General features: G+C 38.0%; 1 protein-coding gene across 18 annotated transcripts in view; it reads left to right on the forward strand.

The window, feature by feature from the left end:
• Positions 1-16,823, forward strand: part of nbeaa (neurobeachin a) — a 162,560-nt gene that overhangs the window by 80,593 nt on the left and 65,144 nt on the right. For all 18 annotated transcript variants that reach the window (XM_083568985.1, XM_083568998.1, XM_083568986.1 and 15 more), the window contains 5 exons: positions 9,509-9,706; positions 10,599-10,732; positions 11,979-12,087; positions 12,216-12,368; positions 15,124-15,292. In XM_083568985.1, the coding sequence (XP_083425111.1) occupies positions 9,509-9,706; positions 10,599-10,732; positions 11,979-12,087; positions 12,216-12,368; positions 15,124-15,292 (763 nt within the window). The remainder of the gene's footprint in view (positions 1-9,508; positions 9,707-10,598; positions 10,733-11,978; positions 12,088-12,215; positions 12,369-15,123; positions 15,293-16,823) is intronic.

Genomic DNA, 16,823 nt, shown 5'->3' on the forward strand with positions numbered 1-16,823 from the left:
AATAAATAACATTAAGTATATTAGTCATAAGAACAGAAGACAGCAGACAACAATAAAACTAATCTGAAAACCAGTTTTAAAACATGGACATAGATTCTTTGGGGGACCAAAGAAATCACGTGTGTGATTCCATTGCTTCTGATTACAGCATATTTTGATGATTCCTGTTCAAGAAAGGCTAGTTTAAATTTAATAGGCCATACGGTTGTAGCATTACACGAAATTCTGTCTTTATGGCCATAGCTAATTAGCTATGGCCTTTCCGTTTAATTAGCTAAGGCCCTGAACATGACCGAACCTATAATGTTGTATATTGCAGAATGAACATTGATAGTAACACTGTCTGTATTACTCATTAGAAGATTTAAGATAAAAAGAAAAATAATTTCATGTTTCATCTATTTTATGTTTTTAAGAATATATAACGCCTTTCTATTCAATACATGATCCAGGTTTATTTAAAATCATGCTTGGACTGAATTGTGATTTATCATAGTGTTTCATTTATTATTAATGTAGCTCATATTGTGTTTTTTTTTTTTATTGTATTGCTGAACAACTAATCAATCAGGCAGAGGTGGAAAGAGTAATAAAATATTCTACTCAAGTAAAAGTTTTGTTACGTTAATAAAATTTTACTTAACTACAAGTAAAGTTACCAGTCTAAACTATTCAAGTAAAAGTAATAAGTAACTCAAATGTTAAGTAATAAATAACTTAAAATGTACAATGTTTTAGAAACAGCAGGGGCGGGATGAAGGATATAAAGGAGATATAAATCTCATGTTTTTAATTGAAGGTACAAATTTACAAATTGAAGTTCAATAACAAAAAATTTATAAAATTAAATAAAAAAAAATCCACTACAGTCCATGATTTGAGTCGTAAGAGTTTTGCACTCTCGCAGCAAAAATAAAATCTCCTGTTAAAATGTTATTTATGATAATGAGAGAAATTACAATGCAGATTCAGAATTCAGACAGTGAACGCACGCATTGAACAACCGGGCGTTTTCCGCAGTGAAGAATCAAATCTTCACAATGCTAATAAAGCCAGCCTAATTGTGCATTGAGAATTTTGTCCCTGGTGAATTTCTAACCCTGGTGCTAACCTACATTAGCAATGTCCCAAACTGATGCAAAGCACCAGTCCAATGATTATGTAAACTAAAGATGCAGAAATGCTGCAGAACTTGTCAAATTCGGTACTCGTCATGTCATGACAACTGGAAAATGTTTCGGCACTCGCCGCATGCTCAGAACTCGACCACAACTCTCATGATGAAATTCTTGATCACTTCAGTCTCTTGGTGAAGCAGATGCATAAAGAGACTCATGTTAGCTCACAAACAGTGTTTTCTGTGCATTTTAAACCTAAATCATGGGTCCTAAAGTGGTTAAAAATGCCTTATGCATTTATGCTTTATTATTCCTTATACAGTACAGTCCTGCATTAAAAAATACTTGTTTGGTACTCGTCAGTTTCAGAATGAATTACCGACGAGAAATTGCTGTATTACTGTATAACTCTTAATAACTGACTTCAACATGCTTGAGCAGGTTTGATGACGAGTTTTTAAAAGCTGCCAGTTCCATGAGCTGCCAGTTTGGGCAAACACAACTTACACTGCATAATAAAGCTGTTGCCTTTCTTGCATTTGAAGTCAAAGTAGTCACTTAAAATTGGCCAGGGCTTTGTTTCATAAGAATTTTTTCTTCTGAGTTTAGTGAATTTGTTCTCCACTCATTAATCAATCAGTGCAGTAGATTTTTGCCCCCTTGCATTATTTATTATTTCTTTTTTTCTTTTACTCTGTAATGAAACAAATCATACTTAAGTAAAAGTAAAATTACAGATTTTAAAAATGACATTAAAAAAATAGTACAGATATAAAACAGTACAGTTACAGTAACGCAAATAAATGTACTTCGTTACATTCCAACTCTGTCAATTGTTATAAATAACTGACAGTCTGTATTGTCTTTCAGGTAATATTACTGTGGAAGTCTGTGGCACATTTGCTAGCAAATTTAGTTGTTCAATTAGATTTAGTTTTATTAGTATAGCACTTTGTGCAAAGTAATGGAGAGTGTGTTAGAGAAGTGAAGAAAAGAGTGCAGGCAGGGTGGAGTGGGTGGGGAACAGTGGCAGGAGTGATTTGTGATAGAAGGGTATCTGCAAGAGTAAAATGGAAAGTTTATAGGACTGTGGTGAGACCTGCGATGGTGTATGGTTTAGAGACAGTGGTATTGAGTAAAAGACAGGAGGTGGAGCTGGAGGTAGCAGAGCCGAAGATGTTGAGGTTTTTGTTGGGAGTGAAGACAATGGACAGGATTAGAAATGAGTTTATTAGAGGGACAGTGCATGTAGGACATTTTGGAGACAAGGTGAGGGAGGCAACATGGGGTATATCGGTAGAAGAATGCTGAGGATGGAGCCACAAGGAAGGAGGAAAAGAGGAAGGCCAAGGAGGAGATTCATGGATGTGGTGAGGGAAAACATGCAGATAGTTGTTAGCCAATAGTGACATTGGCAAGGAAAAATACTCTGAGATGTTAAGAAGAAACCTTGAGTGGAACCAAATACTAAAGAACCCATCCTCATCTCTGTGACCAGAGCATCTATTTATTATTTCTCCATCAGTTGTTCAATGGTGGGCACTTGAACTGTTCTTGGCAATTGTAGCCTCAAGCCATTGAAACAGTCTGTTTATATTATTTACAGACCTGATCCATCTTCATGGTTCTTGAGATTAGCCTTCGACAGTAATCTGATGGATCTTTAGGCTGTTCATGTGGAACCATCCCTGGATGCAGTCTTCAATTAAACTCAGAGATGGGGCATAAGGATGAATCAGGCAGGTCTGGAACAAAAGGGACAGGATCGCTGGCACATAAAGAACATGTTAAACTAAGGGGGTGGTGAGGTGGACATGAGGGATCTCTGGGGTATAAAACAGCCGCACTACATCACCATCCACAAACTTGAGTAAACACTTGAGAGTGGGAGGAGGACAGCATCCAAACATCCCAGTTCATGAAAACACTTTATAACTAAGATCCCTCTAGATCTGCTCATTTACTGAATAGAAACCTATTTACAAAAGGCTTAACTAAACAAATATGTTTCCGGACTTTACTATACTGGGACTGTGTCTGAGTCCCAAGCACTGATTGGCACGCTAAATAAGTTAAACATGCTCTTGAGGTACCAGTGATCCTGTCCCATAACTGTCTAATTTTGTAAGAGGAAGCTGTGCCCTACATGACCAAAGCACCTTTGTCTTATCCACTTGACAATGGTCCTATATCTTACCTTGATTATAAAACATATAATAACCTGTTTTGCACATAAATTGACTGGAAACCTGTCAGAAATTCTTCTTCATTTTGTCTTTCATGTTCTTGTGTTATATGTACTATTCAAATATTAATCTTTTACCCAATCACTGTACAGCTGGCTCCTTGGAATTTTTCAGCAGTTTCAAACAAACAATAACTAATAAGAAAAGCTTGTTTCTTTCTAAGTATACACATTGTTCATTTGGGTCTATAGTGCCCTTCAATAATTTTGGCACTCTTTCAAAAAACGTTTTTATATAGAAAGAAAATAAATCTTTGTTAAATATGTGTGGCACAATTATTGGTACCCTTTCAATCATTTAAAAGAACACAAAATTGCTTCTCCCCCTCACCTAATGAGGTTGGAGAATACATGGCAAGGTATCTAAGACCATTCCTCAGCAGTGGCAGGACTATGTATATATATTTTTGTGTATGTATAGGATTATTTTTCTGCTGGAAGATCCAAAAATGTAAAGGTTTTTGTTAGACACAGCCAGATGTCCATTTAACAGCCCTCAAAAAATTAAAGAGCCATCACTATAATTTAACATGGGGGGGTGAGGTGTTTTTCCATATGGCTACCTCTCTTTGTATGCCAAACTTACCTCTGGTGTTTATTTACAAAAAGCTCTATTTTGGATCATCTGATTATAAACCTGATCCTATTAGAAGTTCCAGTAGTGTCTGTCAAACTAAAGAAACAAGTTTGTTTTTGGATTAGATTAGAGGCTTTTTTCTTGAAACCCTTCCAAACAACTTGTGGAAACATTGTATTGTAGTTTTGATTGTAGTTTTCTCATTCTGAGATCAACCTGCAGCAAATTTCTGCAATTCTCCAGCTGTTTCTAGAACCATCTTCAGAGTATGTTGAGACAATACTGATACTTATCCTCTTTCAGTTTGATACATTTTCAGTAGACTGGAATTAAATTGCCCTCATGATGGAAATTGATTTTTTCCCCCTTCTCTCTACCTTATAGCCACAACCCCTTTTCGAAGCGCAACAACCTTTTGCCACACATCACAGCTAGGATGAATGACTAAGGAGAAGTTGACCTATGTAGTACCTCACATTTCAACCTGTTATGGTTAAACAATTTTCTCTACTCAGTCATCCAAGTGTACTAAAAAGAATTTTAGTGTCCATGACAATATACTGTGACAATATATTTAACTCTAATTAATTCATAAGGATGGCAATAATTGTATCGCATGTATTTTCAACAAAGATGTATATGTTTTATAAAACTGTGTTATGCTTGCAGTTGTTGTGTAATCATTGGATTTCTGAGAGTGGAGTATTTTTTTTGTGATTTGAAAAAAAAAAAAAAAAAAAAAAAAAACCCAGCCTTCTTTGGTCATATTTAGCATTGTATATTGTGACTGTGATATCCACTGCAGTATGTTAATTGACATAATTCAACACCAATCTGGGTAAAGGTGTTTATTTGATCGTTTGTTTTTAATGCAGCATTTTTTTTAAATATTTATAGAAACTTAACGTATTAATAAGTGAATGCTTGTGTGTGCCCATGTATATCTTTGTGTGTCTGTGTGTGTCCGTGTCTATGCTAATGAGGACACTTTAGCAGAGGATGTCCAGATGTCTGAGCAGCATGCTATGTCTAAGCTGGCTTTGAGTACCATGTGCTGGAGGTGTGATTGAGGTGACCTTGTGAATGTGTGTGTGTGTGTGTGTGTGTGTATGAAAGTGTGAGAGTGTGTGTCTTTGTTTGTGTTTAATTTAAGCCTGGATCATTTTAGCATTTCCAGATTAAATGACTGAGACATTGGTTCAACTGTTGCTAGTGTCTGTATGAGGAGTGTGAGACAGGAATAAGTACAGTAGGTACTGTACTTGACTAGCTTTGCCTTTACTTTTACACTCACAATTTTACTTAATTTAGAACTGCTCCCAGACAGATAATAGATTGAGGTCTGGTCTGTATGTTCTATATTTTGATAAATTTTGCATTATTCTGGTATATTCTGCTTTATTTTGCATTATTCATATTATATGTTCATCTACGTTATCTCACAAAAAGGAATACACCCCTCGCAACCATTTTATTATTTGTTTTTAAAAGACAATACTAAAAAAAATGAATATTGACTATACTTTAGAGTAGTCAATGTGTAGCTTGTATACCAGAACAGATTTACTGTCCTCTAAAAATAACTCAACATACAGCCATCTGGCAACAAAAGTGAGTACACCATGAGAACATGTAAAAAAACAAAGTGTGAGTACCATTGTCATCTACTACTGTTAGATTAATCCTCCTGGGCATGGAATTCACCAGAGCTGCAAAGGTTGTTGCTGGGATCCTCTTCCATTGCTCCATAATGACTTAACGGAGCTGCTAAATGTTAGACACATGATGCTTCTCCACCTTCTGCTTGAGGATGCCCCACAGGTGCTAAATAGGTTTCAGGTCTGGAGAGATAATTGGGAAATCCGTCTCCTTCAGCTTCCTCAGCAATGCAGTTGACATCTTGGCAGTGTGTTAGTGGTCATTTTCATGTTGGAAAGCTGCCGTTTGGCCCAGTTTCTGAAGGGGGCCGTCATGTTCTGCTTCCGAATGTCACAGTACATGTTGGAATCCATGTTTCCCCTCAATGAACTGCAGCTGCCCAGTACCAGCAGCACTCATGCAGCCCTGGACCATGATGCTTCCACCACGATGCTTGACTGTAGGCAAGACACGATCTTCTGTTCAATTCAATTCATTTTTATTTGTATAGCACTTTTAACAATGAACATTGTCTCAAAACAACTTTACACAGATAATGTGGTGTTAAGATTTATGTTTTTTTTTATAAGTGTAAGTTTGTCCCTGATGAGCAAAACTGTGTCAAGGAAAAACTCCCTGAGATGGCATAAGGAAGAAACCTTGAGAGAAACCAGACTCAAGAGGGAACCCATCCTCATCTGGGTTGCACCGAATGTCCATATATTACTCCATATATTACAGATAAACAATTTTGAGGTGTGCAGTGACTGTGATCAGATGCAAACTGTAGTCCTGAGTCAGTGTAGCAGACTGTTGACATTAACTACAGTCAAAATCCATCTTTAAAGCTCCTGTTCTTACTCCGTAATTTTCTTTGATGCCCAGGCATGAGAAAACCATCCCCAGCTGCACAGAGTGGCCTCCAATCAAAGAGAACACTGTCCAGAGGCAGGCCAGGACAAAGTGGGCAGATCCGAGGATGGGAGAGGGGCAGCAATAGTGGAATAGTCAGAAGCATGTTTAACTTGACCAAGAGAGAGAGAGAGAAGATGGGTGACAGGGAGAGAAGGATATGGATTATTGTGTGTCCATATTGTTGTATGAAAGTTAAGGACACTGTGCAGTTGGGGACTCTGGCAAGACTCGCTATGGCAGCATAACTAAAAGGGAGAACCAGAAAGTAACACAGATATGAGGGATCTCTGGGATAAGAGACGGACCACCACACCACTGTCAAGAAATCTGAGTGAACATGTGAGAGTGAGGGGACGACAGCATACAAATATCCCAGTTCACCAAACACTCTATATCCATGGTCTCTCCAGATCTGCTCCTTTACCTAAGAAAAATCTACTGGTAAAAGACTTGTCTAAATAAATATGTTTTCAGCCTTGACTTGAAAACTACGACTGTGTCTTAGTCCCAAACACTGATTTTCTTTATAAGAAAAAGATTTGCCCCCTGCTGTAGTCTTCATTATATGAGGTACCAACAAATAGCCTGCACCTTTTGATCTAAGTAGGCATAAGGGATCATATTGGTACAGAAGTTCACTCAGATACTGCGGCACAAGACCGTTAAGTGCTTTATACATCAGTAGTAGTATTTTATAATCAATGCGAGATTTAATTGGGAGACAGTGTAGACCAATTAAAACAGGGCTGATGTGGTAATATTTTCCAGATATATTCGGGACTCTTGCTGCTGCATTCTGAACTAACTGAAACTTATTTATGCACTTACTTGAACACCTAGACAGTAAAGCGTTACTGTAGTCTAATCTAGATGTAACAAAAGTATGAACTAGTTTTTCTGCATCCTGTAACGACATCATATTTCTAATTTTTAGCAATATTTCTAAAGTAAAAAAAGGCGATCCTGGTGATATTATTCACGTGCGCCTTAAAGGTAAGACTAGGGTCAATAATTATAAAAACAATACACTAAAGACTTTGACCGCTGTACACACTGAAACAGAAACACCATCCAGAGATGCTACGTATCGGAAAGTTTACTTCTAGCTGCGTGTGGTCCTAGTAAAAATACTTCCATCTTATCAGAGTTAAGTAGAAGAAAGTTATCAAGCATCCATTGTCCTTTGCACACTTCTCAACATTAAGCTGATCTCTCTCATCTGGCTTTGCTGAAATATACAGCTGTGTATTATTAGCATAGCAATGAAGGCGAATACCATGTTTATGCATAGTTTCACTCAGAGGCAGCATATATAAAGAGATAAGCAGTGGGCCAAAGACAGATCCTTGCAGAACACCAAGCTTTACCTCAGAGAGTGTGGAGAACTCACCATTTACATAATTTACAACATGTTCCACTTGTTATATCTTCCTGCTACAGCTTTCTCTGTTTTAATTGTAGACATTAGACATTAATACATTCAAAATCATATCTACACCCTAATTGCTCACACACACAAGGATGAGAACGGTTTTGTTATAGATGGAGGGGATGAAAGAGGTTCTTCTTCTTGGGTGTCTTAGATACACACATTCACACATTTCTGTATGCTCATTATTTTCCATATTTTAGCTTATTTATAATCTGTGGTTTTGTATTGCATGAAAAAAAATCAGCACGTGTCTACACTTAAGGCTTATAAAGCATTTCCACTCCCACCTGTACTGCTACCCCCAACACACACACACACACGTTTCTATGAATAAATTAACTTTCAGAATTAATCAGCAGCATGTTAACACTGTAGCCCTCTTGCAGCTTTCAGTATGTATTTGTTTTTAATTGTACTGGTTAAAATTACAGCTCGGTTACAACCTAAATTTACTTACACACTGTGTATCGAAGGCACACAGTGTTTTGTTGGCTTTTAAAGTCAGGATAAAAATACTTTTAATGTAAATATTTGAAACCTCTTATACATGTACACAAGTTTACCCAACATCATTAAATCACCTTTTCAAAGTCTTTCAATGCATATGAATAAAAAAGATGTAAACATCCACATAGTCACAAGTTTTATCAGCTTAGAGATATGTGCTATAGGATCAGTGATGTTGGGTTGTTGTAGGGTATATGTGTAGGACAACATGCTCAGATCATTACTTGTGACTGCCTGATGGCGTTTCTGCAGAGGCAGCTGATTCATGTGCCATTAGAGAGATGGCACCTCGGCTACTTTATTAAGATAATGCACCCATGCATGTGCTTATGCTGTGATTTAGGAATTGAAGCAGCTTTGTTACATTCCACTGCATTAACACCCACAGAGGTTCAGCACTGAAAGGATGAGAGGTTGAGCTGATATTTTATAACCAGTTTTTTCTGCATTATTTCAGGATGGCATGAAGAACACACAGAACAGATCTCACCTCATGGGTTTAAACACATGATTATGTTTGGGATTCAGAGTGCTTATAATGTTATGCCCTCGACCAGAGAAAGTATAATTCTTAAGCAAAGAACATAAGCAGGCAGTTTTATATTTGTGTTGTACACATTCTTTCTCCACACATGAATGTATTATAGAGTACATACAGTACATTTTAGTGAGACTTCACAGTACCATCTCCTTTTACATCATTGTACATACTCACAACACACAGTAGAACATGCAGATGTTGGGATGTTTTTCCAGTGTACTGGTTTGTTTGCACTGTAAATATTCAGATACAAAAAAATAAACTTTTATGTTATTTAGAAAAATCTATTTTAAAATTCACTTCATAAATGAGTTATTACAACCCCTTTGTTTAACATCAGCGACTCTGTGGTCACCTAGAACATGGATCTAAATGTAAACTTTGTGCTGTTGAATATGTAAATATTGTGTAGCAGCTGTATCTGAATTTCTTGCGTTCTGTTATTTGATTTAAGCATTCATAACTGTGTATAATTCACTTGTATTATATTGAATATATATTAAAGATTTTCTTTTTTTTTTGCCGTTCTACACAGAGCACCTTCAAGTTTAAATCAGAGAGTGATATCCACTTGGCTGAACACCATAAGCAGGTGTTGTATGATGGGAAGTTGGCCAGCAGCATTGCCTTCACCTATAATGCAAAGGCCACCGATGCACAACTTTGCCTCGAGTCCTCACCACGGGAAAACGCCTCGATTTTTGTCCATTCACCCCATGCCCTCATGCTCCAGGTTAATACACACCACACGTGATCATGGTCAGTGTGATCTTATTGACACAAATGTCTGAGACTTGAGGGAAACAATCATAAAGATTCTGCACAGTTTCTTTCACTTGCTATAATTTCTACAATTTTTTTACATGAAACATTGGTTAATTTAATCTGTATCTACACTATCTGGACAAAGGTTTGTGGACAACCAATCCATAAGATTTGTATTTGTTTTTTGAACATCCCATTTCACATTTAGTTCCTATTTGCTACTGTAATAACCTCCACTCTTCTCAGAAGATGTTACACTCGATTTTGGAGTGTGTTTGTGGAGATTTGTGCTTATTCAGCCACAAGGTTGTTAGTAAAGTCAGGTGCTGATGTAGGGTGAGGAGGCCTGGGGAGCAGTCAGTGTGCCAGTTCATCCCAAAGGTGTTCATTAGGTCCAAGCTCTATAGGAGGGGCACTCAAGGTCTTCCATTGAAGAACCCATGAAAAACATATTTTCATAGAGCTGGCTTTGTCTACAGGGGCATTGTCAGGCTGGAACAGGTTTGGGTCTCCTAGTGGGAAGATCCAAATATGTCTGGAGAAGTCAGGTATCACAATGCATTTGTCCATATAGTGTATATTTAACATTCTCTCTCTCTCTCTCTCTCTCTCTCTCTCTCTCTCTCTCTCTCTCTCTCTCTCTCTCTCTCTCTCTCTCTCTCTCTCTCTCTCTCTCTCTCTTACACATGCACATACATAGAGGATGTATAAGATTTATTTTCTTCTTTCATCTTTTAAATACATGGCAGGGACTAAAGTGACTACAAAAAAATTCTCCCTATTTGTTGAATGAGTGTGGTTTTTGTGCCTGGTTATTGTCACTAAAATGTCTGTGGTTTATGCATTATTTGTGTCTATAGGATGTAAAGGCCATAGTCACCCACTCCATTCACAGTGCTATCCACTCCATCGGCGGCATACAGGTACTGTTCCCGCTCTTCTCTCAGCTTGACTACAGGCAACCCAATGACAACCCTGTGGAGACCACCGTGTGGTGAGTGCACGCGCACACACACACACACACACACACACACACACACACAAACCCAGACACTTATTTTAACTATCGCTGTCTTTTCCCGATAATCACTTTGTAGGTCTTGCTATGTGTGTATATACACACACACACACACACACACACACACACACACACACACACACACACACACACACACACACACACAGAAGGATGTTCTGATCAAATTCAGATCTGTATAGTCATCTCGCTGCTGTGTTCCCTCAGTTTGCAGGCACAAACAATCCTAGATCTGTAGTACTGCTGGCAGGCATCATCAGTACAATCCAGATCTGCAGTACATCAGTGCCGAGCCTCTGGGGAGCTTTTTACTAGTGTAAGAAAAAAACAAGCTTTATGTGAACATGAGTTAATGCCTTCACCCAGCCGCTTTGCTGTGCAGCCAGCTGAGAGAGTCTGTGAAAATGGAAGTGGGAAGAGCAAAGGGGGGGGGGGGGGGGACACACACGACTTTATCATGACTTTCAGTGCATCAAGCACATCATTCAGCTGCAGAGCCCCATCAGCGCAGCTATGCTGATATTGGGAAATGATTCAGAAAGTGTGTTAGCATGTCCATATCGATTGCTACCAAGGATCAGTTGTTTCACTGCAAGCTATTTCAGTAAACAAGATTACATAAAGCAGCAGTGACAATAATCAGCATCTGATGTGGTGATGTTCATACAGATATTGCATTGGAAGATACACCTGTGAGTTGACTGGTTGTTTCATGTAAAGTAATTTTATTGAGCATACAAATGGAGAAAAGGGATAAAATAGTACACACTTTATTTATTTATTTATTTAAATTTTTTTTTATTTAAAAAGCTAAAAGCACAACAGCACCTCGGGCTCCAATGTAATATACACACCACAACATGTGTTAATACGTGTTCTCATTCAGACATTACGAATCTCTGTAATGGCCTAAACATGTCTCAGCCTCCAGTGTTATTATCTTGGACATATAAATGTGAATGTGTATTCATACTGAATAATACATGAGTGTGGTTAATTATATAAATACATTGTAATATTTCCTCAATAAATTGGCATGTATAGCATATGCTGATAAGTGTGAAACGTGTCACATGGAGTTTGTGTGTAAAAAAACAACAACCTTGATTTGGTTACTGAGTCTATAGTTAGAGCTGAAGTCCTTACACAGATAGTAAGGAAAAAAGTCTGTTTATGTGTGTGCATGTGTCTGTGTGCTGCACAGTGCCACCCTCCTGGCTTTCTTGGTGGAGCTGTTAAAGAGTTCTGTAGCCATGCAGGAGCAGATGCTAGGAGGAAAGGGATTCCTGGTTATTGGATACTTGTTAGAGAAGGTGAGATGCTGCAGTGAAGCAGTGATGAGAATAATGTGACTGTTTTATATAACTGAGTTACATCATTCATATTATCTCCCTCACTGCCTCTCCCAATCTCTCTGTGTGCCTCTCTCTCGCTCTCACAGTCGTCCCGTGTGCACATCACCAGGGCTGTACTGGAGCAGTTCCTCTCCTTTGCTAAGTATCTAGATGGCCTGACACATGGAGCTCCTCTCCTAAAGCAGCTGTGTGACCATGTCCTGTTCAACGCAGCCATCTGGATTCATACACCTGCAAAGGTCAGAATAATGCTGTCAAAATTTTGAGTAGTGTTACATTTAGATAGATCAGAATTTCTTGTCTAATTTAATTGTCTACTTCATAGTATTTATATTCAGATGCATTATACATTGGACAGGTACAGTGGCCAAGAAGTGCAAAACACATTAACAAATCCGAAAACAAAATAACAAATGCGAAAACAAAACAACAAATCCAAAAACGAATGAACAAATCCGAAAACACAACGACAAGTCAGACAAACCGGAAAAGGTAGGTATAGTTCGTGAATTGGAAACTTACAGATCAGTGGACGAGACACCTGTTATTCAAGATATACAGGAAGTATGAAATCTTATAACTACCTTTTCCGGTTTGTCTGATTTGTCGTTTTGTTTTTGTATTTGTTAATGTGTTTTCGGATTTGTTAATGTGTTTTCGGATTCGTTAATTTGTTTTTGGATTTGTTATTTTGTTTTTAATTTTTGTTAATTTGTTTTTGCATTTGTTATTTTGTTTTCAGATTTGTTAGTGTTTTCTAATTTGTTAATTTGTTTTCGGATTTGTTGTTTTGTTTTTGCATTTGTTGTTTTGTTTTTCGGATTTGTTAATGTGTTTTGCACTTCTCGGCCACCGTAGACAGGGCATCTTTTGTATAAACCCACACAGTATTCCAGTAATCAAAAAGATGTGACTGCCGGGTGTATCCTGTTGCACAGGTGTGGCCTGATAGATTGATTGTTTATACAATAATGGTTCTAATTGTCTACTCCTGGTGTGAGTTCTGTTGTGATGACGGATTTTGTTGTTAAAAGGGATGAACCAAAATGAAGACCAGGGTGTTGTGTGTATGTAATGATTATCTAAATTATAACAATGCATCCAATTTTTTATGCAGTAATTTCTGTATTGTTTAGTTAACCAACCACAAAGCACATTATAAGGTCACTTGGCACATATCAATTAACGCCCTACCGAAGCAACCGAAGTCGGATTGTAGCACTGCTTCTGTTGTTTTTGTGCAGCATATCTAATGGTGTGCATGTTTTCATTTAGTCCACTTATGACACATATGAAGTGATTAAACAATGTTTAGACATATTTTAATGTTCTTAATATTCTCAATTACAATGAAAACAAGCCTGCAGTTATCAGACTGATAGCAGACCTCAAAGTTTGAATGGAGGTTAACACAATAACCGAAAGCATGACTAGTGAGGGGGAAAACATGCTCTCTAGTTCTTAAAATAAACCCGACTGTTGTTATTAAATAGCAGTCACATTGAAAAACTTTGGTCTGAAATTGCTTTGATGCATACTCAAACACACAGAGAACTCTATTCAAGAGGGCAGTCTAAAAAAAATCCAGATCTAAAACTATAGTAGTGTTAGTGATTACTGTGACCATGTCTGCTGTTAATGCATTCTATAATAATCCGAGAGAGAGAGAGAGAGAGAGAGAGAGAGAGAGATTACAATAGGACATTATAGTCATAATAAATCATAGTATTTTTGGTGGAAATTTAAGTCTTTACTAATGAAACGAATAAACAGAGAGGATTGATGAATGAGTAAAGATTATTCTGTACTCTGCAGAGCATCTCAGTTACACACACAAAGAGTCTGGAAAGAATAAGCGCTTCTTCCTCTCTCCAGCTGATAATATACAGAGCTTGTCTCTCTCTCTCTCTCTCTCTCTCTCTCTCTCTCTCTCTCTCTCTCTCTCTCTCTCTCTCTCTCTCTCTCTCTCTCTCTCAAATTCTCTCAGATTTTCAAATTCCTTTTTAATGTATAGCTTTTTTTACAGTCCAACTACAAAACAACCAAAAATAATAATAAATTCCTTCAATTAAAAAAAGGCAATCTTTCAACTATTAACAGTTCATGCCTTGGAGTAGAAAAAGTGCATAAAGACAACATTCATTTAAGCTCAGTTTGCTACACTCAGATTTACTCTTGAAGTCAGATACCTGCATCGCTTCTTAGATACATTCTTACTACAAACGGATTACTGAGCAGTTCAAATCTGCATTTCTGGGCTTCAAAGTCGGTAAATCTCCGGGTAAATTAAGCGCTGAGTATGCAGAGTTTTTCAGTGGTCTCGACTGACGCGCCAACGCACTAACAAGCATTCTGGTATTTGTAGTATTAGCGGTATATGTACAATGTACTGGCGGGCCAGCTCTAATACACATTTGATATGATCTCGCAAATTTGACCCACGGGCCTGAGTTTGACACCCCTGCTTTACCAGGAACCAGACTCAAGAAGGAACCCATCCTCATCTGGGTGGCACCAAATCTTCATTTATTACAGTTAAACTATGTTGAGGTGTGCAGTGATGGAGATCAGAAGCAAACTGTAGTCCTGAGTCAGTGTAGCAGACTGTTGACATTAACTGCAGTCCAAATCCATCCGCAAAGCTTTTGTGGTACAGTACTTCGATACAGGTGTAGAGATTCAGCTGCTGTTCACATAAGAATAAGGATAAATTGTGATCTCTGTGACTTTGATTGTGCCATGAATGTGCTACCAGAATGGCTGGTTTGATTAATTCAGAAACTGCTTAGCTTCTGGGAAATGTACACACAACTGTCTCTAGAGTTGACATAGAACGGTGCAAAAAAAATAAAAAAACCCCAACCCCAAAAAACTGTCTATATTTTAAGACTACAATCTGCCTTTATATATATCCTTATACTGCTTTTATGTGTCTGTGTGTATCAGTGTGTATTTTCTGTGTGTGTATCTGACTGAATTGTGATTGTTTTTTAGGTTCAGCTCGCTCTGTACACTTACCTGTCAGCTGAGTTCATTGGCACTGCCACAATCTACTCCACTATTCGGCGAGTGGGCACTGTCCTGCAGCTCATGCACACACTCAAGTACTACTACTGGGCTACCAACCCACTGGAGAGCAGCGGCATCACTCCTAAAGGCCTCGGTGATTATGCAAATGCCCAAGTGCACACAGATAAACGCTCGCTACCACACAAAAACACATGCTTTGGGCAAAAACGCATACAATGACAAGCCAACTAACACACATACATAAATATGTACAAACACAGACACATAACAACACATACACACCCATGAAAGAAAGAAAAAAATTCCTTTCGAATTTAATTCTTTCTTTGCATATCCCAGCGATGTTAGTACGCTAGAGACGGAGTGCAGGGTCAGCCATGATACTGCCTCGATACTGAGGGTTAAGGGCCTTGCTTAGGGGCCCCAGGAGTGGCATTTGTTAATACCAGGGCTTAAACCCTAATCTGTAAACCTAAAGCAACCACTGAGCTTTGGCTTTCTCAAAAATAATTACACAAACACACATTCACTCAAGAAAACAAACACACACAGTTAAACTCCGACGATACACTGAACCACACACACACAAACCCAGATAACCCCCTCAAAAAATAAATAAATAAATAATTCAGTTTATGTGGGGAGCAAAGCAGCTGCTATCACGTCGAAGGACACATGAATATACTTAAACATACACAGCACCCAAAAAAGATGTTCACACACAAAACATTTTACAACACAAACATTCACACGTGATCAAAAACACACCCACAAGTGTAATGTTTATCTACCTGTCTTTCTGGGTTTGGAGTTATCTTTAAAATTTTCATTTTTTTAATCACTAGTTCACACATATGATTATCTTAGTTCAGGACTCTTTTATCACCTGTCTTGCTCTTCATCACTTCCTTATAGCTTCATATCTACTAGGCCCTGTGTGTCGTAGTGACATGCTGCTCTGACTCAGGGTAATGGTGTATTTCCAAAGAAAAACTTTATGATCACAGAATGGTTGTGCAGCCCAGACTTGTGCAGTGGCATTAGCAATAGAACAGAGCAGCTGTAATACCTGCATGTTAATACCTGAGTGTTAATGACTCCTGTTCCACTGAAGATCAGTCACTCATGAGTGTTGATCATTAGTTGCCTGCATGCTACATTTACTCTCCCGAGTGGCCATTCCACTAAAACCACAAGTAATTACTGACGAATTTCAACATGTGCATGCTAATGCGACATTCAAGTAAATACACGCCTGTGTGTGTGTGCACACTTGTAATCATCTGCTTTCATTTGTGTTTACGGATGTGTAAAATTGTAAGTGTATTGTTTGCTTGAGGGTGTGTGTACTTCGGAGTTTTTGCATGAGAATGTAACTTGCCAGTATGTGTGTGGGGGGGTTAATGGTATGTTTTTGTGTGTGTGGGCGCAGGTTTGCAAATGTGTGACCTTGTGAGTGTGTGTACTTTTGAGAATGTGAGTTTGAGTGTGCGTGCTTGAGGGTGAGTATACTTGGATGTAATTGTGAGTGGATGCTTATGAATGAGTGTGTGAGTGTTTCACATTATACACTAATGTTAATGTCTCTCAACAGACCTGTAATTGTAGAGCTGTAATTGTTAGCGGATCATAAACAGTGCTGAGAAAAATGCAAAATGACATTC

This window comes from Silurus aristotelis (genome assembly GCF_946808225.1).
Source record: "Silurus aristotelis genome assembly, chromosome: 18".
Classification (NCBI taxonomy): domain Eukaryota; kingdom Metazoa; phylum Chordata; class Actinopteri; order Siluriformes; family Siluridae; genus Silurus; species Silurus aristotelis.